At 41.3% G+C, this 21,661-nt stretch overlaps 3 protein-coding genes across 3 annotated transcripts in view; all 3 read left to right on the top strand.

Annotated features, from left to right (window-relative positions):
- Window positions 1–1,385: 1,385 nt before the first annotated feature.
- On the top strand, window positions 1,386–15,929 carry LOC138956637 (uncharacterized). The gene is made up of 4 exons (XM_070327971.1): window positions 1,386–1,450; window positions 2,863–3,009; window positions 13,003–13,268; window positions 15,807–15,929. Exons 1-4 carry the CDS (start codon window positions 1,405–1,407, stop codon window positions 15,927–15,929), a joined length of 582 nt encoding a protein of 193 aa, XP_070184072.1. The 5' UTR covers window positions 1,386–1,404.
- Window positions 15,930–18,413: 2,484 nt separating this feature from the next.
- On the top strand, window positions 18,414–20,670 carry LOC138956739 (mucin-13-like). The gene is made up of 4 exons (XM_070328043.1): window positions 18,414–18,429; window positions 19,779–20,063; window positions 20,106–20,165; window positions 20,250–20,670. Exons 1-4 carry the CDS (start codon window positions 18,414–18,416, stop codon window positions 20,612–20,614), a joined length of 726 nt encoding a protein of 241 aa, XP_070184144.1. The 3' UTR covers window positions 20,615–20,670.
- Window positions 20,671–21,445: 775 nt separating this feature from the next.
- LOC138956850 (salivary glue protein Sgs-3-like) overlaps window positions 21,446–21,661 on the top strand; it is a gene marked incomplete at its 5' end in the record, with an annotated part of 1,152 nt that continues 936 nt past the window's right edge. The window contains one exon of the mRNA XM_070328100.1: window positions 21,446–21,661. This exon is cut by the window's right edge and continues 936 nt beyond it. Coding sequence (XP_070184201.1) covers window positions 21,446–21,661 — 216 coding nt within the window.

Consider the following 21,661-nt stretch of genomic DNA (forward strand, 5'->3'; position numbering starts at 1 on the left):
TGGTTGAATGTTCGTTTGTTTCTTTGTTCCTTTGTTAGTTTTGTTGTAAAAGGCGTCGACGTAGCGGAAGTATATTGCTCCGTTGTAAGCCCTCATATCTCAGAAAAAAAGCAGATTCCCGGTAAAGGACACCCCAAGGAACACCATGATTGTAGTTATCGGAGCGGAGTGATGAGTGCAGATAAGGAGATACCGACGAGGAATCACAATGAGTGTGCCTTGCATTGTGCACCCGTGTTTGTGGTCCTCGCCTTCTTTTTATGCTGTATGAAAATGTTTAGGTGTGATACACACCTCAGCACAAGTTTACATCCGGTCTTTCAAGGCTGCTGTTGAAGTTTGCTCTGGATCTGCGAATGTCACGTGAGCTGTAGCCAATGCACATTTTTGGGCCTGATGTACACTTCTCAGCATACCCAGTATTCCAAGGCTGCTGTTGAAGTTAGCTCTGGATCTGCAAATATCACGTGAGCTGTATACAAATGTTCGTGCCTGATGTACACGCATCAGCACATACCCAGTGTTCCATCACGCACACAACTTTGAGTTTGTTCCAGGACCGCAATGGTCGCGCGAGCATATAAAACTCCTTGATGGCGCATAGGTACATGAGTCTGTCGCCCTTTTGTACAGTAACTGAATACAACTTCCCAACTAAAAAATTTAAAAAAACAATCACAAAATGTGCATGGCGTTGAACACAACAACATAAGCTTGCAGGAGCGAACGCCAGGTGATCAGATGTCAGACAAACGTGTCCTGCAACAATCACAAGCACACAAAGGGACGTAAGCGCTTTAAATATAATATACACAACAACAGTAACACCAAAAGAAAACACAACAGAAACCAGTTTTGGTAAATTCTTCACCAAATATTTGTCAGGTTGTCGCTGACTTCTTCAGTTATGCGGAACCTGGTGTTTTTTTTCTTCTTTTTTTCTTCTTTTCTTTTTTTTTAGCTGAGAGAATAAGAAGCATTGAAATGAACAAACAACTTCCATGGTGTTGCTTGAATTGAACTATCAGTTGAATAGTGTCAGGTGCATGGAACTTAGCTGTGTAGTGTACTTCGGCCTCACCATGGGACTGTTGAATGGCGTCAGTTGAATTTTCTTTCTTTCTTTCTTTGGTGTTTAACGTCGTTTTCAACCACGAAGGTTATGTCGCGACGGGTCAGTTGAATGGGACTTGGCTGTGTTGTGTATCTCGGACCAACCCAAAACTTCAAAATGTGTCTGTCTCTCCGCTCTTCATATCTGTGAGTGTTTTCCCCTTGGTCTTTCCTGCTTCAAAAAGGACTTAAACAAAACCAAAACAAAATGTAAAAACAAAAAGTTCTATAAAAGGGGGGACATTTTCAAGCTTGCATACACCGAAGGAATCCATTGCCCTAGCTGACAAAATGACAGTTGTACGTCTTACACTTGTTATTTTTATTGTCTTTCATGGTAAGCAGAATCTTTAAAATTCCTTGGTAGTCGGACACTGTAGGATACTTTCGTGATTAAAATAGAAGTTTGTGGTTGCCACATTTGTCAAACACAGTGCATGTGAACACAATTACAGCAAACAAACAGACGAGTATCTCTTTCAGCCTGAAGATTAATCATGTTCATAAAAGTAACTTGTGTTAGAACATTTTAGCGGGGCAATGTTTGTTGGGCCGGACTAGCTCAAGTCATGAACAAAACAATAATTATGCGTGTCTGCTTGAACAGATGTTGGCTCGTTTTGAAAAGCTGTGTCAGTAGCAGTGGAAATTATTCTGTACTTTTTGTAGTTGCAAAAAGAACTTTAAACCAATGCAGATAATCTCATTAAAGGTCCACTTCGCCTCGTGAAAACAGTTCGCCTCACGGTCTCAGATCTGGTCAGGCTTGCACATTCGATAAGACCGTCCCTCCACTTGGTCACATACCAAAAATGAACAGCCTTGGTATCCTCTGTGCACAGTGGTATTTTTTTTAAAGAATTAATTTCGCAAAAGGCACTGGTGCCTTTTGCGGAAATTAATTCATAAACATTTTAACTCACCACTGCATGACAGTCAGGAGGTTGATGTTTTGTATGTGACCAAGTGGAGAGGTGGTCTTATCCCATTCTAAATTCTGACCAGATCTGAGACGGTGTGGTGAACTGTTTTGACAAGGCGGAGTGGGCCTTTAATGAACGCCGTTGTCTCTTGAGAAGGAATAAAGTATCCTCGCACCGATTAATTTATTATTTTCAGTACGTAACAAGCATTTCCAATTACTTGCATGTTCATCAGTCGTGTAACGTGGGAACCAGAATATATGACATAGTAACTGAATTGAAAAGAATACCCAGAAAGACAGATGATGTACTACACATTATTTATAACGTGCGTATCATTGAATAGATGCGGCATTAATGCGAAAAATCAAGAGAATACATTCTATTCGCCGTTTGTTAACGTGTATTTGTGTGTGTATGTGTGTGTTCGTGTTTGTTTGTGTGTGTGTGTGTTGTGTGTGTGTGTGTGTGTGTGTGTGTGTGTGTGTGTGTGTGTTTGTGTGTGTGTGTGTGATACTTGTTCTTTGCTAGCCTCAACCATGGGGTTACAGCCTCACAACAAAACACTTGTGAAACATCGCTTGATTGGTTGTGATTTTTAGTGAGGAAACAGTCGCATACGATGACAGTGTGGAAAGAACAACGTGTCTGCTGTTTGGTTTTTCGTAACTTTTTTCCCCTGCGGTTTTTGTTTGTTTGTTTCTTTCTTGTTTTATTCCTACTTTTATTTCTATTATTTTCTTTTTTTGGTCGGAGGGGTAATATTTTTCTTCTTAAACCAGTAAGAAAATCATGTTTGAATGCAATATGAGTTCATTGTTTTCAGAGGCAAATACTATCAACGCAATGTGCTATAGCTCGCTGAGCTGTGACTTTGAGAGCACGTACTGTCAGTTTGAGGATGGATCACATGGCCCCGATACAGATACCTGGATTAGGGGCTTAAAATGGGAAATGCTGCATGGTCATAAAGGTAAGCAAATTGTTGTTGTTATCAAGATTGTTGTATTGTGACATTGTGACTGTTTTGTGAGATTCTTTCCATACCATCCCGAAGAAGGCAGTTACATGCCAAAATATTGATTTAAACTTACCTAACCTGGTTACTGGTGTGTTTTCTTTTTATTTAATTGTGACTGTCATGTAATACACTCAATTGAAGCTCCAGCACAACGGCAATAAAGCAGTTACAAAACGACAATGGCAAATAGGGGAAGGGCTCCTAATATGGACTGGCTCCTAATATGGACCACCTCCTGATCTGACAAACTAACAGCGCTAGAGCACTCAAAAAAGTTTTATTCGCTGTATTCACCCTCTCTGGATAACTTGCACATGTCAAAACAGTTGCAGAAACACAAACCTCAAAACCGTTAGGCTTTTTCTCTTTTTTTCACTTTTGGCAGCGTTCACTCTAAATTTGCCGCCTAAAATGGACTCGTTTCTGTCCACAGCCAAAGCTTTTATCACACAAAAATTGCTATGTATGACAGCTAAGTCTGTATTTGTTACATTTTAGCAGTGTTGACCCCGAGTTTATACTGCAAACAAAAAACAATACCAACATTTCAAAGTATGTGCGAGTCCCCTAATATGGACCACCTTAAAAAAATCGAAGAAAATAAAAGGTAAAGGCTATTTTCGTTAATTCATTAAGAAGCTTGCTGGAAATAACCTATAACTAGCCCTCGAGATTTAAAAAAAATATAACAAAAAGTCTTCTTTTCGTGGAAGTTGATAATTTCACTTATTTTCACTCTGTTTTTGATAAGCTTATTTAGTTTCCTGGCGTGCTTCAAATAATGCTCTGATCAACCCGAAACAGATAAAATTAAAGCATATTTTAATTAGTCTGACTTGTACACTAAGTTGTATCATGTTATTTTGAAGTATAGGGGGCTTTTTACAGTGATTCGTGAAGGCCGCTTCACTGGTCCATATTAGGCGCCCAGGCAAACAAACATTTATTTTTGCTGAATATCTATCAAAGCTATTTCACTCTAATTTGGCCTAACGGTTAACCTAAGAGAGAGAAGGACTACCAAACACAAAATGAAACTTCTTCGCAAGAAAACAAGCTAGTTATCAGCATGAAACAAAAAGTGGTCCATATTAGGAGCCCTTCTCCTACTACATGGCGATACAGGTAAGCAAATTGTTGTTGTTCAGGGGCGGACTGGGGGGGGGGGGTGTCTGGGGATTCCGGAACACCCCCCCCCCCCCCCAGCCAAAAAAAAATAAAAAAACATTTTTTTTGGGGGGGGGGGTTGTTCTTGTTGGGGATTTCTGATCCCAAACTGACCAAACACAAAACAAAACAAAAAAAGAGGGCTGCCTGAAACTGGTTATGATCATCCTCAGAATGCACCAGATTGCACCATTTTGCATCCTTTTTTTGAAAATTTTCCGGGGGGGCATGCCCCCGGACCCCCCAAGCGAGCTAGGCGCTTCGCGCCGTCGGCTTGGCGCTTCGCGCCTTCACACCCATATCTTCACAGTATACTTTTGGAACCCCCCCCCCCCCCATAAAATAAACTGATCCGCCCCTGTTGTTGTTGGTGTTTGTTTTTTGTTTATTGTTGTTGTTGTTGTTGTTGTTGCTGTTTGTTTTTGTTATTTTTCTTATACTTTTTATATTATGGCATTGTGACTGTCATATAATATACTCTGCAAACCGCGATTCACTGAGCATGTCCTACCATCATTTGAAGCTCCAGCACAACCACACGACAATGAAGCAGTTACAACATCTACTGCAATGCTTTGCTGCACGAATGAGCGCACTTTTATTTGGGAATAATTCGGAACGGTAGGCTCGGCGAATGCAGACCGACGTAGGACAACATATTGTGGAAACGAAATGGCTATTTTGCCGGTACCGGCAACGTAGCCTGTAAGCTACGTTGCCGGTACCGGCAAAATAACGATATGTTACGGTAGAGGCTATTTTGCCGGTAGAGGCTCTCTCTCTCTCTCTCTCTCTCTCTCTCTCTCTCTCTCTCTCTCTCTCTCTCTCTCTCTCTCTCTCTCTCTCTCTCTCTCTCTCTTATCCTTCTGAAAATGTGCATGTGTGTGTCTTGCGTCAACTTGGTGTGATAAGAATACATTCTCGTGTATTACTCCTTCTAGTATCTAAGATAGTATTACTGCATTTTATATTGGCTTGGTGATTCCTTCATAAATCTTAGGTCACTTTTTTTTTTATTTTTATTTTTTTATTTTTTTTTACTTTGCTACCTGATCCTTTATTTGGTTAGTGTGTCGTGTTATGTTGGCTTGCCTTATAAGTTAGTTGATCTTCTGTGTGTGTGTGCGTGTGCGTGTATATATATATGTGTGTGTGTGTGTTCTGATAATGTATGGTTGTATTGCCCGTATTGTGATATCTGTATATCACATGTCGGTAAAAAATGATCTTATTCTTATATTACTATTATTGCGTGTGTCTGCGTTTCATCATAAAAAGTTTGTTCCTATGTATTCCCATTTCGATTATAACCATTTTGCTTAGATCAGGACTAGCTGTAAGAAAGGTCCTACGGACCTAATGCTATCTTTCCTGTAATAAAGTTCAAAGTTCAAAGTTCTCTCTCTCTCTCTCTCTCTCTCTCTCTCTGAAGCTAGTAAAGTGAAAGTTACCGCCTGTGATTAAATACTCACCAATAAATGACAGTTTCTGATGGGAATTTCTTTGGGGGAGAGAAGTGTTCACTGATTGACAAATTTGAACTTTTATAGTGAGTTTTATTATCAACTCCACCTCGGACAACGTACACGTACAATTGGCTTCTTTAGCTGCAGAAAACAACTTTGATTTCCAAGAGAAATTGAGCGTGTTAGATTTTGTTGTAAAAATGTGGGGATCTGGAAAACAGGTAGCGGTTGTGGAACTAGTGTATGATATGACAGTCGCCCCAAACCCACCACCACCAACAACAACACCACAGTCTCACGAGGATGGTTCATTCGCACCCAGGCCCTACGACGTCTCACGAGGATGGTTCATTTGCACCAAGGCCTACGACGTCTCAAGAGGATGGTTCAGTCGCACCAAGGCCTACGACGTCTCATGTAGCGGTTGTGGAACTAGTGTATGATATGACAGCCGCCCCAAACCCACTACCACCAACAACAACACCACACTCCGACGAGGAGGGTTCATTCGCACCAAGGCCTACGACGTCTGACGAGGAGGGTTCATCCGCACCAAGGCCTACGTCGACGTCACTTGATAATGTGACGTTACCACCAAAATCCCGGAAGAGAGGCAGACCAAAAGGAAAAGTAGTAAATGCTATTGGACTGCCTAGCCGGAAAAAATGCAAGGTTGACAAACCGTTCCCTTTTCAAAGAAGTCCTCGGTGGATCGAGACAGACAAATTCTGAGCTACTTTGTCGGTGAGGCAGACACAATCCGTGCTCTGAAAGGCGAACTTCAGAGGAACAGCAGTACTGGACGTGAACATATCCATCATGAAAGTTCGGCGACATTTCGACACGGACGGTTGGACAGCCGTCCAACACGTCTACTCGGCTGTACGGTCTTCTCTCCGTACTGTGTGTGCACTATGTGACGATGCCTTGTTGAATACTCAATCTATTTCATGTGATTCATGTCTCAGATCCCTCCATCTGCAATGCGCTGGAAAACGCTCAAGACCAAAAACCAAGTTCTGGTTCTGCAGGAACTGCTATGAATGACACACACACACACACACACACACACACACACACACACACACACACACACACACACACACACACACACACACACACACACACACAGACATAGAGACAGAGAGTCAGCGGCAATGATCATAGAGAGAGAGAGATGTGACGATGACTTGTTGTATATTCAACGTCCGTATATTCAATCTATTTCATGTGATTCATGACACACACATAGAGACAGAGAGTCAGCGACAATGATCATAGAGAGAGATGTGACGATGACTTGTTGTATATTCAACGTCCGTATATTCAATCTATTTCATGTGATTCATGACACACACATAGAGACAGAGAGTCAGCGAGAATGATCATAGAGAGACAATAACCAGTATTTAATTCCTTGCATAGAGATCATAGGATATTTGCCAGTTAAATTAGTGTATTTGGTGTTTTAAGAGAGAGAGAGAGAGAGAGAGAGAGAGAGAGAGAGAGAGAGAGAGAGAGAGAGAGAGAGAGAGAGAGAGAGAGAGAGGTATAGAGAGAGAAATATGGCTTTTATTCGTGTATAAGACAAGGTTGTAATTGCATTTGAAGTTTGCACATCAGAAATACAAATATTGAAGATTACTTGTGTATTGCCTTTGTGAGATGGAGAATCCGACTAGACGTTTCACTTTACTAGCTTCAGCAGCGTCCAACCGGCAAAATAGCCTCCACCGTAACATATCGTTATTTTGCCGGTACCGGCAACATAGCCTACAGGCTACGTTGCCGGTACCGGCAAAATAGCCATTGCCTTGTGGAAAACAGTTAATATTACCTGATGTCACACGCATTCCTTCTTTGCCACTACTAAAGCAAACGTGTGCAAGATTGTATGTTACACGCTTTGATGCCGAAATCAATTATTTTGATTATGCATTTATTTCTGAAAAATGTTACCTTCACATACATTTTAGTCACTACCTTAAACACTAATGTTTTTGGTATTCAATTCAAGTGATCACGAACTTAAAAAAAGGGTATCAAAGTGTTGTTACATTTTGTTGTGTATTCTGAATAGTGTGCCAACAGGCCTTGGTCAGTCAACCACGTTTTATCTGTGTACTTCGTGTTTGACGGAAAAAGAATAACACCAACCCCGTTCTCCTGTATATATATATATGACTAAGTGCCAAAAGGTGCGCACGAAAAGCGGACAAAGGGGCTAAAAAATAAAAGTTGACAAACACGACTGATATTGTGATTTTTGTTAAGACAACAGATGCTGGAACCCAATTACGAAAAGAAAAGATAAATTTACCCAAATGATTTTACAAATAACGATAATTTTGTTCGTTATATCATTCAAAACGGCACTGAGTCATAGCATTAAGGTTATCTCGCACGTTTTTAAAGCTAGGGCTTTGAAACTTGGCACACAACCAAAGTATAATGACCTCCAGGTATGGTGCACATCACATTAAACAACATTGAATTTCAAGGTCACAGCGAGGTTAAATTTCCTTTGCAAACTGGAAAATTGTCGTTGTCACGCCTTACATGTTTTAATACTAGATCAGTTAGACTTTACATACTTCACATACTTTCAGCATTTTTATAAAACCTCATTAAAAGTGACCTGCTGGTTAATCTTTGTCAAAGTTCAAGGTCACAGCGGGGTCACATCTGGTCCAAATGTGGAATATTTTCAATTTATTCAGCGCGTTTATAGCACGAGCTTTGAAAATACACACAGTTCTAGTGTATAATGTTCACACACGATTAAAGTCTGGTTGAAAAAGTCAAGGTCACAGCAGGGTCGCGTTGAGGTCAAACATATACATTTTTCAATGAGGTTTTCTCATATGTTTTTGAAGCTAGGGCCTTGAAACTTGGCACACTACGCAAGTTAAATTAAACCTCATCAAATTCCAAGGTCACAGTAAGGTTAAAGATCCTTTAAGGATATTTTCTAAAAAAGGTGACCGCCTGGTTAATGTTTGTCAAATTTCAAGGTCACAGCAGTGCCATCTGGCTTAAACTTTGAAAAATTGTCAATTTCTTCAACTAGTTTTATAGTGTTTGAAGTCATTCACACATGATGAAAGTCTGGTTGATAAAATCAAACGTCAAGGTCGCAGCGGGGTCGCATTGAAGTCAGACACATACAATTGTCATTTTCACGAACGCCTTTTAAGCAACACCTTTGAAACTTCACACATTCCAAAGTTTTGATGTTGTTTGGTTATAATCAAAGTGTGGTCAATTTCCATGATTGAGAGCATTCAGAGGGGTCAAGTTGAGGTCACACAAAAAGTGATAATCTTTATAAGACTCACGTTTGCTGCTATTGCTCACTTGACATTGGTGAAAGTGCTTATTTTATAATTATTGATCTTGATGTTTTGACCAATTAATATTACCAGGATCAACCATACCAGATTTCAAAGTCCAGAAGTTGTCAAACCTCAAACCTGTTGGAAATTTCAAAGATTTAAGCATCAACAAATTTCTATTTGATTTGACCTTAAATAACAGATTTGACCTTAAATCTTAAAACAGATCAACCAGACTTTGGTTTTATATAAATTGAAGTTCAATACAATTTCCTTTTTTTTTTACCCACACGAGACCCTGCTATGACCTTCACATTTCTCAAGGATCAACCTTGAATTCTCCATGTTGAACAATCATTAAGCAAAAGCGTTGTTTGAAGTTTGAAGGTTCTAGCTTCAAAAATCTCTGAAAAAATATGTTTCATCCGTTTTCTGAACCACATGTGACCCAGCCGTGACCTTGAAATCTGACAAGGGTCAACAAGACTTTTACCATGCATGGGGGCGATTAAACCCCAAATGTGTGTGAAGTTTCAAGGTTTCAACTTAAAAAACGTCTGAGAAAAATATACATTTTCCTTTTTGGACAATGTGTTGCACGCAAGACAACACGACAAACGCTCGTGTTATCATTCTTTTACTTTAAGGTCGACTTGCGTGCCCGCTCTTTCGCTAATCTCAATTAAAATTCATCTTGGAAGTTCGGTTTTATTACGCTTTTAATTAAGAAGATTAAACTAAGACAACAAATAGTTAGTTTTACCCATTAAACTCGATAAGGTAGTGACATTTTATGTTGAACGCAAGATGGTGTCGCACGCAAGATCTGAAAAGATGTTGACGACATAATTTCAACACTTGATTCGTGGTTCGTGATTTCTTCACAAATTTTGAACACAGAATGTGTGACGTGGTTCCGTAGATGAAGTAGATCTTTGTACATGTATATTTTGTTTTTAAAAGAAAATAACCGTTAATTACCGAACATTTTGTCGCACGCAAGATATGACGAAATTTTCAAATCGTTTTCAAAAATGCTGTTCAAAAGTTCTGCAGTCTTTGCTGGATTACTTGAAAGACAGCAGTTTGATACACCGTTATCGCTTGACGTGTCGACATCAATTCCAGAGTTTTTGAAAAAGAAATTTTAGTAAATATCTGCGATTGAAAAATGTATGCCGTGATGACGACACATCTTGCGTGCGACACCTTAAAATTCGGTTATCGAAAAAAAAAAATTCTCTCGAGATTTAGATTTGACGTTTGGTCTCGTCTGTAAAGCGATGTTTCAGGCATTCAATGCAATTCATTTGTGCTTCTTGTTATTTTTCTGTGGCATATTCAAAGCACGAGGTATCACAATGTCCGTTTTCAGATGGCCGGTTTTGGCGTTATTTTTGACTTTAAACAAAGATAACTTCAAAACCGTTCAAGTCAGACACACGAAATTATGTCCACTATCTCTTCGCACATTCATCCACACACACACCAATTTTCAGCAGACACACGTTTTTAGAAACATTTTTATTGTAAAACAAAGTCGTCTTCTGTTCTGTGAGCACCTTTTGGCACTTAGTCATATATGAAAGCCACATTTTCTTCTTCATTCAATTTCTGTTTTCAAAAGTTTCGTCACCTTTCCACTTACACGACACGGTCCCTTTATCAAGCTTCAATTAAGAACCCTGAATACGAAAGGTCAAAACAATAGGTACTACTTTCACTATCGTCGTCTGCAACTAAAACCGAAAATGGTGAAACGCTTTGCTACGTACACAGAGGACGAAATTGCAAAGAAAAGATCGAACCTTACACCTGTGACTAGGAAAAGTTGCATAGACAGTTCCGTGCGTATCAACGTACATCCGATGCTCAGAACCTACAGATGGGTGACGCTTTGGCGATTGAGGCTTCGTCTTCAGCTCTAACACGCACGCAGACAGTCAGGCAGGTCTAAACTGCACCAGCGGTGATGGAAGGTTTGGATTTAGAAACACTCGAATGTTACTTCGACAAGATGAACGAAACGAAAGACGAAAGTGTGCCCCAAATTCGGAAAATATTCTTTCAAAACTGCACTGTAAACAACATCAACATCACTGTGAGAAAATGAACAATCCAAACACAACCAGTTCCCCTGTGGAACATTTCGGGTGGACTTTCCCACGACCTGACCTACACAAAAATTCTCCGTGTTCGTTCGCGCTTTGCATTCAATCTGTGTTAGTGCGCGCGCGCGTGTGTTTGTGTGTTTAGCTTTCGTTGGTTTGTGCTGTTTGGTTCAAAAAAAGTTTATTTATTTCATTGAAAGATTCAGAAACGTTGGTTGATACTTTGTTAAATGCATTCAACCAGAAAAAGACACGAAACGCATTGGATCTATCTTCTGCGCGCATGCGTGTGTAGGCTATGTGTGAAAAGGCAATTGTGTTTTCAGTCTTGTTTTGTGCCTGTTATTTTGTCCCCCAAAACTCATTTCTGTCTTTCTATGCCTATGCTGTGAGACATAATCGCTATTACGAGTTAGTCGTGTGACAGAGAGTTTTCTTGCACACTCGACTGCTGCTGTCTCACTTCGGCTTCGCCGTCGTGAGACATCTACAGTCTCGTGTGCAAGAAAACTCTCTGTCACACGACTAACTCGTAATAGCGGGTACTATTCAGACTTGGTCGTGTGACAGACGTTTTCTTCCACACGAGATTACTTTGATTGTCTAACGAAGCCGTCAGGCTGAGTTAGACATCAGCTAATCGAGTGTGGAAGAAAACTCTGTCACACGACCAAGTCGGAATAGCATTTATGTCTCACAGCTTCAACAGAGGAGAGAACAAACGCGTTTTGCGTACTCAAGCTTGACAAACCTAAACACAGGAGCAGCCATTGTGGAGAGATCTACTTTTTGACAGAAGTGACTGAACAACTATGAATGACGTCTCGGTATATGTGAATGACGTCACAGTCATCATCACAGTCTGTATCTTTTGAAGCATCGATTTCTTCATGACGTCTTTCTGTGTCTGCATCCGCGAAATGTTTGTTCTTTTCGGGGTCTTTGTCATCTATGTTCAGAACTCTGTCCTTCTAGTTTCAGACCAACAGGCCTCCTGAGCGAGCCACTTTGCAAGGGCAGCTAAATTCGGGTATGGAAACAGTACTGTCGTCTGGGATGCCGTTTTCAGTATTCTCAGCGTTGAAGAATTTGTAAAGAGAAGAAACGATAACAGCAGGAGAAATAAAAGTCGTGTGTGCATTTTAGGGCTTTTGGAGGGACGATTTCGAGTTTGAATCCGTTCTTGCACATGCTCCAAAGCGTGTAACATACAATCTTGCACACGTTTGCTTTAGTAGTGGCAAAGAAGGAAAGCGTGTGACATAGAGAATACTACATGGTTTGCTGTGTCGTACCAGATTTACACGAGGTTTGTTTTTTTAATATTGAACTGCGAGCGAAAGCGAGCTGTTCACTATTTGAAAAAGCAACGAGTGTAAATCTGGTACGACACAGCAAGCCATGTAGTATTCTGTTTATCCTACAAACTGTACTTACCTGTATTTTACTGAAAATGTCCTGCAGTCGAGGCAACTAAATTGAAGACGCTTGTTTTGGAACCTCGATCTCTTCTAAAGCCTCGTGCAATCTATTACGTAAAAGTAAAGAAACGTCACTCTGAGAGTGTGGCGTGACGTGTTAGTTCTAAAAATTCACCGAGGGTAATTAGCGAGCGCAATTTTTGTTTCTATAATGACGTTTGTCTCGGTGACTTTGGCATCATAAGCAGTGGAAAAAACAGGTCCCTGCCAGACTTGCTTGACATGACCTCATTTACATGATATACACACGTGTGATTTGAACGATTATTATCTCACGGGTGTCTCTCTCACGTATGTAGGATAAATAAGGTTATGTCACATCTATGATCCTTTACGTTGCAAAAGTGAAATAATATTATACCTGTGCCAATACCGATGATTTCAGGTAACTTCGTGTTCGCCCACAAAAATTCACAAGACATGTACAACAGCGGACTTACGACGGTAGACATGACCTCTCCCCTCGTGTGTTCTGGTGGCGCCATACAGGTGTCGTTTGAGTACATCGTCAACAGGGCCAACAGTCAGCTGCAGGTGTTGACACGGTGTGACGGCAAGGACACAACAGACGTACACACATACAGTGACCACGATCCCACCTGGAAGACAGGCAACGTCACTCTACAGCCGTGTCTACACGGTGACACAGAGGTGCGAAGTCATACAGTTTTGTACATTAGGTTTAAGCATGTCGTATTCACTTAAGGGTTATAAAAACAATCTTTTAACTCAAACTAAAGATGTAGAACGATTACAATCAAAATGTTATTGAACACGTTCTGAAAAAGGATAAACAATACACATGCATGTACCGTTAGATAATGGCGAACAAGTGATAGCACTTAATGCAAGTAATATTTCACAGAGAGAGAGAGAGAGAGAGAGAGAGAGAGAGAGAGAGAGAGAGAGAGAGAGAGAGAGAGAGGGAGAGAGAGAGAGAGAGAATGCTTTGTTGCAACATGTAGAGGTTACATGCCGAGTCTCAGTGATTATCAAAAATAATGGTCGAAGTTAGCGGATCATGAAAAATGCGAGCTTTAGCGAGCTTTTTCATGACCGCGAACTGAGACCATTATTTTTGATAATCACTGAGACGAGGTGTGTAACCTCTTTATTCCTCCTTTCTTCAGTCATTCAAAGAAAACAGGAGGTTTTTTGCGAAAGTTTGATCGAATCCTATTCACTCAACCAGTCAACCTGCGCAGGCGATCGATTAATGCGCGGTTGTATAGTTCCGTGCAAATCATTCCATTCTGTTAACACTTCTTGTCAGTTTTCCTATTTTGGACTAAAATCAAGTACACAGATATGCTGTTATTCTGCTGTGGCGGCAAAGGCAGATATTGTGTGTTCTGTATATGTTTTGGTATTGGTTAGGATAATGTTCTTTCGTCAAATGGGACTAGCAGACGAACTTTTGCACCCGTGTTCCAACGTTAAAAACTGTATGAAGTTAAGTTTTCTGGGGAAAATAGTGTATGAAACCGCTTTATGTTGTTTAAATTGATGAGATGTGTGCATTTGGTTGCGTGTGATCTGTTTATTAAATGAAATATTGTTGAAAACTGACCGTCGGATTGCAGTCTGTTGTCGAAGAAACTGAGTGAAAAGAAGGGGAACTACTCTTGTCGCTAGACAAAGTATGAGTTACTTGCCTTGGGAAATTGCTTGTGATGAACGTCTGATCTAGATTCAGAAAACAACCGAACTCATGGATTTTATATGGAGATTCATGTGTTCAGGCCTGTAGTTGTTAATTTAAATGCAGTATGTTTGTATTGTTTGCTCCAGAGATGTATACTTCGTACATTAGAGCGTTCGGAACTTTTCAGTCGCAAAAAGTAGTACCGAAACAGAACAGCTTCTCAACCCATTGCACTATCGAGGATTCAGGCTGTTGCTGGGTCGTTATTTGTTTGGTTGCTGGGTCATTATCGAAAAATAACTACCCCTACAAGTTTACAGAGGTAAAGAAGCAGAGGGGGGAATAATAGCAATTATTCTAATCCCTTAAGGGTCCTTTCACCTGGAAACGATCAGTTGACAAACAAAAATCATGAGCGAGCAAACAGTTTTGTGTTTAACAATAAAATTAAATCAAACATGATTGTATCGCATTCAAGAACATAAGGTGTCTTCTTCTTCTTCTTCTGCGTTCGTGGGCTGAAACTCCCACGTACACTCGTGTTTTTTGTACGAGTGGAATTTTACGTGTATGACCGTTTTTTACCCCGCCATTTAGGCAGCCATACGCCGTTTTCGGAGGAAGCATGCTGGGTATTTTTGTGTTTCTATAACCCACCGAACTCTGACATGGATTACAGGATCTTTTTCGTGCGCACTTGATCTTGTGCTTGCGTGCACACACGGGGGTGTTCGGACACCGAGGAGAGTCTGCACACAAAGTTGACTCTGAGAAATAAATCTCTCGCCGAACGTGGGGACGAACTCACGCTGACAGCGGCCAACTGGATACAAATCCAGCGCGCTACCGACTGAGCTACATCCCCGCCCTATAAGGTGTCAAACTATTGAATAACAGGAGTATATATTCTACGTGATCGGGGAAGTGGAACAGGAAATGTTCTGCATCTTCTTGACATGCACCACACGAAAATACACAATAATCTGAAAGGAGTCGATTTACTCAATCTTGTTGCAAATCGCTCATATCTAACCACATTCTGCGTTGAAATACCTGTCCCTTGTGGTTGCCCAAATGATACTACGGTAAAACAAAAGAATCTCAGTATCATTTTGTCGCATGTTTTCTGGAAGATTATTCCACAAAACTGTTGTTGAAGGAAAAAAGGACGATCAGTTGTGCTGTTACATTCCTTTGCGGACGACTGCTATCTTTAATTCCATTGCGCAACAATTGCCGCTGCGCAAGCGGAAACACGAACAGCTTCAAATAGTTTCTAGCAAACTATCCTGTCAGACAAGAAGTATAAGTATGTGATCTTCACCTAGGATAAGTACGTCTTTTAATTTTCGATTCAATTAATAAAAGTAGGCCATTGCAGCTTCTCTCCCATTATGTAATCGTTACGATCTATATGTGCTCACCAAAAATTGGAACGCCCGTAAGTGGTACTCAGTTCATATTGTTGAAACTGCGGCACGTTCTGTTCCGGCAATTACACACGTATATCTGTGTTAGTTCAATGGAATGATGTTTTATATCAGGTGGTCTTCAGCGGCAGCCTCAATGAACGTGACTCTATAGGCGTGGATACCGTTTCCATAGTGACCGGAGAGAACTTTGCTGTATTAACCGGTAAGAACTTGGTGGACAATATCTTTATTTAACCCCCTGTGAGCTTTGACGTCGCACTGATTGCGTTTCAACATTTTCACTTTTCTTGCGATGTCACTTCCACGGGGCTATATTTATATATACATATATTTATATATATATATATATATATATATATATATATATATATGTATAGGTTACAACACGAGTGGTTTTTTATATGGCTTGTATTTCAGTCAAGACCCAGCGGATGAATATCATCGGGAGACACGAGCCTCTGGCGAGTGGCTCTCGATTGATATTCCCGCTGGGTCTTGACTGAAATACAAGCCATATAAAAAACCACGAGTGTTGTAATCTGTATATCCCATTCTACCATCAAACACAAAGTGTAGACTACTAGCGGCACTGTTGCGATCTGTGCAGGGTAAAACTGTTGCCAGCGAGACTTAGCCCTTTTGCAACCTTAAACTAAGTGACCGTCGCTGAAAAAATAAAACGAATGAGTGCATCGATAAGTACGCGGTAACACTACTTTCAGACCATTTAAAAGCTTTAAGTAAAGGTTCATAAGTTGCAAGAAAGTAATGAAGTCGAATAGAAATTAATTTAGTTGAAGCGCACAATTCTTTTGTTTTGCGTTTCAGGTCGGCAGAACGGGCGAAACGGGTTTGGGACCCATTTGGCTTACTCGATTCAGAATCGATTCTACGTTGTTTTTCTCGAACGTGTGTAATTAGGCTTATTGACAGAGAAGCAAATTTTAGGGAACAAATATGTAGGTTTAGATTTAACCATTTGCTCCCTATTTGAAATGTATCTACGTGATAAACTGTTTTGCGAGTGTGTTTGCATGGATGAACTTAAACTGGTATGGGTATGAGGAAAACGCGACCGACACGTCTGTCACCGCCGATTGATTGCATTTTGAAGGAATATGACTGGATTACGGAAAAATATGTGGACTTACTGCAGAGCCAGGCAAAAGAGTAGACTTGCTCGCAAAACACGTGAAACAGCCGATGTTTGATAGCTGAAGGCGCACACCAAAACACACTACCGACAGATTCTCAAAAGTCGTCTGCTAACGATGCAAGGGGAGGGTACTCGTGTTTTTGTTTTGGTTCGCTTGCATCTGGTTATCTTGTAAGTTGAATGTTCGTTTTTTTCGACCTGCATTGCTTTCATAATGAAAGAAACTTTTGCTTATTGCATCTCATACATCAGATCAGTTCTGAGATTCATTTTTGCGTGCAACTGATATGGTTTTCTGAGCCGTGCAATACGATTTTAGAACTTCATACAAATGTGTCACATTGTTCGGCGCGAGGTCAAAGGTCGGGAGGAAAGTAGTCCTTTGCCCAAATCGGAATCTGCACTATCATATATTTTTTGGAGTCCATGATGTATTTATTGAGCTATAAAAATACAACATATATACCCATACTGAAGTAACAGAGACAAAGAAGGGAGGTCATGGGATATATATATATATATATATATATATATATATATATATATATATGTATGTATAGTGTGTGTGTGTGTGTGTGTGTGTGTGTGTGTGTGTCTGTGTCTGTGTGCGTGCGTGCGTGCGTGTGAGTGTGTGCGCGAGTGCGTGAGTATGTCTGTATGCGGTGTGTGTGTGTGTAGGTGTGTGTGTGTGTGTGTATGTGCGGTGTGTGTGTGTGTGTGTGTGTGTGTGTGTGTGTGTGTGTGTGTGTGTGTGTGTGTGTCGGTAGTTTTAAAGCGTCTTACATAAAACCGTAGTATTGACTTACTCGTAGTGAGGGAATTTGATGATGATGATGATGATGATGATGATGATGATGATGATGATGATGATGATGATGATGATGATGATGATGATACGATGATGATGAATTATCAGGATGAGAATGATAATAAAGGATGGTACTGTATTCTTTTATGTATTGTTCGCACGTTGTTGAATCATTTTTTTATACTGTGCATTTTGCATTCTTCTGGGGGGGTTCAAAGAACAATTTGATATGTAATCTCTCTTGATGCATTCATTCTTGTTTATTTGCAGGGACGGACGAAACTCATGCGTTTACTCGTTATACCCCGGTCACACAGAGACGCCGCTTCTACTCCGTTGTAAAATTGTCGGAGAGCGTGGCCAATCGTTGGCCAAATGTGGGAGGATCTCCATGTATCTAATGAGCGTGGTTTGGTCGGGGTGGGATCTGCTAGGTCGCGAAGCTGCACGCTCTCCCTACGCTTATTTTGAACTGCACAAAAACAAGCGTAGCCGGGTCTGGGCGCAATACAGTCGTGATGTAGATTTTTGTGTGGACCCCGTCACACAGCTCTACGTTTTTACGACGACCATGCCGATCACTCCGATCTGAAAAAGTTATCAAGTCGGCGCTAGCCGTCAAAATCCAGCACATGGCGAATAAAAAAAACTACATCACGACTGTACTACGCTTGTATTGTGCAGTTCAAAATAAGCGTAGGGAGAGCTTGCAGCTTCGTGACCTAGCAGATCCCACCCCGACCAAACCACGCTCATGGAGATCCTGCCACGTTTGGCCCATGATTGGCCACGCTCTCGGACACTTTTCCGTCGTAGCAGAAGCGGCGTCTATATTATGTGACTGGGGTATTAGTGCCATGTGCTGGAGTTTGACGGCGATATGCCCCGATTTTATAACTTTTTCAGATCGGCGTGATAGGCATGGTCGTGGTAAGGACGCAGCGCTGTGTGACCGGGCCCTTAGGTTTCTTGGCTTATATATTTCTTATTCCCGTGCCCAGTATTAAACTATTAACAATGTGCTGCGCTGCGCGATCATGCTTGTTTATTGCACACACAACAATCATCAATCATGTTTTTCGCAAATAAATTTTCAATCCTTTATTGCGCAAAAAAATCACCAATCATGTAGCGTATCTCCTGTAAGATAATGCAGCCCTCATTTTGCAAACGGCTTTCGAAGCTGGAGATCATTATGTAGAATTCTCTGTTCTGTTGTAAATGAAACAAAGTTTTTGTATGGGCATGCGTGGGTCTTCCTTCACACGTTTGGACACAACACTCATATTAGTCTCGTTTGATGCTCAGAAGACGTTTTTTTGTAATAACTCTGTTGGTTTTGTATGGGTTGTGAAAGAGTGAATACCCTTGCTTTTTCTCGGACAAATAACTTCACACATGCTCCTGTCCACGTGTTTCCGACACACTCCTCGCTAGTGATTGGCCCCTCCAATGTTTGTCAGAGTAAAAGCAAGGACTTTCCTTCTTTCACAACCCATACACACCTGACAGAGTTTTCATTTCGGGATTCGTGTATTCAGAAGTCGCTTTGGATTGTCAGAGTTGCCCCCCTTTTCTCCAGTTTTAAAATCCTGCTTCTGTCGTCAGATTGTAGAATATAAAGTCTTTTTTGATACCTGGAATGTTCTTTACATCCGTCATCAAGTTTCCTTGCAGTCTTGCAAGGGCATAACACTTTTTAGAGTGCCCGTGGACGGATTCGGACAACAAAATGTTACATATTTCAAAATAATGTCAAGTAACAGTCTCGCAACGTCATCTCCAAAATTGATACAATTTAAAGATTTGGTCAGATTTCTTTTCACTTTCTATGATCAGTGACATGAGAAATATGAGACACTGTTTTAGGTAATTTGTTTAGATCATGCTCTTTTTGTCAGTGAAATATTCTTGAAGAATTTAATTGAGTTTCAGTATTTTTTTTCAGAACCGGGTGAAATAACTAGTATACATCAACCAAAATCAACTACCATTAGAAATCCAAGAGCAGCACGCAGACCTAGAGCCACAAATGAAACAGTATCCGCACCCAATCCAAACATCACACGTACAGCCACACCCACCACAATAATCACACACAAAAACACGCCTACAACAGAACCTACACCTACAACCACACCTTCAACTACAACCACACCTTCAACCACAACCACACCTTCAACTACAACACCACTTTCAACCACAGCCACACCTTCAACCACAGCCACACCTTCCACCACAGCCACACCTTTAACCACAACCACACCTTCAACTACAACTTCAACCACAACCACACCTTCAACCACAATCACACCTTCAACCACAACCACACCTTCAACCACAACCACACCTTCAACCACAACCACACCTTCAACCACAACCACACGTTCAACCACAACCACACGTTCAACCACAACTACACCTTCACCCACACCTTCAACCACAGCCACACCTTCAACCACAACCACACCTTCAACTACAACCACACCTTCAACCACAACCACACGTTCAACCACACCTTCATCCACAACCATACCTTCAACCACAACTTCAACCACACCTTCAACCACAACCACACCTTCAACCACAGCCACACCTTCAACCACAACCACACCTTCAACCACAACCACACCTTCAATCACAGCCACACCTTCAACCACAACCACACCTTTAACTACAACCACACCTTCAACCACAACCACACCTTCAACCACACCTTCATCCACAACCACACCTTCAACCACAAATTCAACCACACCTTCAACCACAACCACACCTTCAACCACAGCCACACCTTCAACCACAACCACACCTTCAACCACAACCACACCTCCAACCACAACCACACCTTCAACCACAACCACACCTACAACCACATCTTCAACCACAGCCACACCTTCAATCACAACCACATCTTCAACCACAACCACACCTTCAATCACAACCACATCTTGAACCACAACCACACCTTCAATCACAACCACATCTTCAACCACAACCACACCTTCAACCACAGCCACACCTTCAACTACAACACCACTTTCAACCACACCCACACATTCAACCACAACCACACCTTCAACCACAGCCACACGTTCAACCACAGCCACACCTTCGACCACAACCACACTTTCAACCACAACCACACCTTCAACCACAACCACACCTTCAACCACAACCACACCTTCAGCCACAGCCACATCTTCAACCACAGCCACACCTTCAACCACACCTTCAACCTCAACCACACCTTCAACCACAACCACACCTTCAACCACAGCCACACCTTCAACCACAACTACACCTTCAACCACAACCACACCTTCAACCACAACCACACCTTTAACCACAACCACACCTTCAACCACACCTTCAACCACAACCACATCTACAACCACAACCACACCTTTAACCACAACCACACCTTCAAACACAACCACACCTTTAACCACAACCACACCTTGAACCACACCTTCAACCACAACCACACCTTCAACTACAACCACACTTTCAACCACAACCACACCTTCAACCACAACCACACCTTCAACTACAACCAAACCTACACCTACAACCACACATTCAACCACAACCACATCTTCAGCTGAAACCAAACCTTCAACCACAACCACACCTTCAACCACAACCACACCTTCAACCACAACCACACGTTCAACTCAAACCAAACCTTCAACCACAACCACACTTTCAACTTCAACCACACCTTCAACTACAACCAAACCTTCAACCACAACCACACCTTCAACTACAACCACACTTTCAACCACAACCACACCTTCAACCTCAACCACACCTTCAACCACAACCACACCTTCAACTAGAACCAAACCTTCAACCACAACCACACCTTCAACTACAACCACACTTTCAACCACAACCACACCTTCAACCACAACCACACCTTCAACTACAACCAAACCTACACGTACAACCACACATTCAACCACAACCACATCTTCAGCTGAAACCAAACCTTCAACC

The sequence above is a fragment of the Littorina saxatilis genome, linkage group LG1 (genome assembly GCF_037325665.1).
Source record: "Littorina saxatilis isolate snail1 linkage group LG1, US_GU_Lsax_2.0, whole genome shotgun sequence".
NCBI classification, from domain to species: Eukaryota; Metazoa; Mollusca; class Gastropoda; order Littorinimorpha; family Littorinidae; genus Littorina; species Littorina saxatilis.

What these genes read in the sequence shown, in the direction of transcription:
- LOC138956637 (XM_070327971.1), top strand. Translation starts at nt 1,405, where the DNA reads ATGACAGTTGTACGTCTTACACTTGTTATTTTTATTGTCTTTCATG. An exon ending in TATTTTTATTGTCTTTCATG is followed by an intron (nt 1,451 to 2,862) that starts GTAAGCAGAATC and finishes CATTGTTTTCAG; the next exon opens with AGGCAAATACTATCAACGCA. An exon ending in AATGCTGCATGGTCATAAAG is followed by an intron (nt 3,010 to 13,002) that starts GTAAGCAAATTG and finishes CGATGATTTCAG; the next exon opens with GTAACTTCGTGTTCGCCCAC.
- LOC138956739 (XM_070328043.1), top strand. An exon ending in ACGTTCAACCACAACCACAC is followed by an intron (nt 20,064 to 20,105) that starts GTTCAACCACAA and finishes CTTCAACCACAG; the next exon opens with CCACACCTTCAACCACAACC. An exon ending in ACCTTCAACCACAACCACAC is followed by an intron (nt 20,166 to 20,249) that starts GTTCAACCACAC and finishes CTTCAACCACAG; the next exon opens with CCACACCTTCAACCACAACC.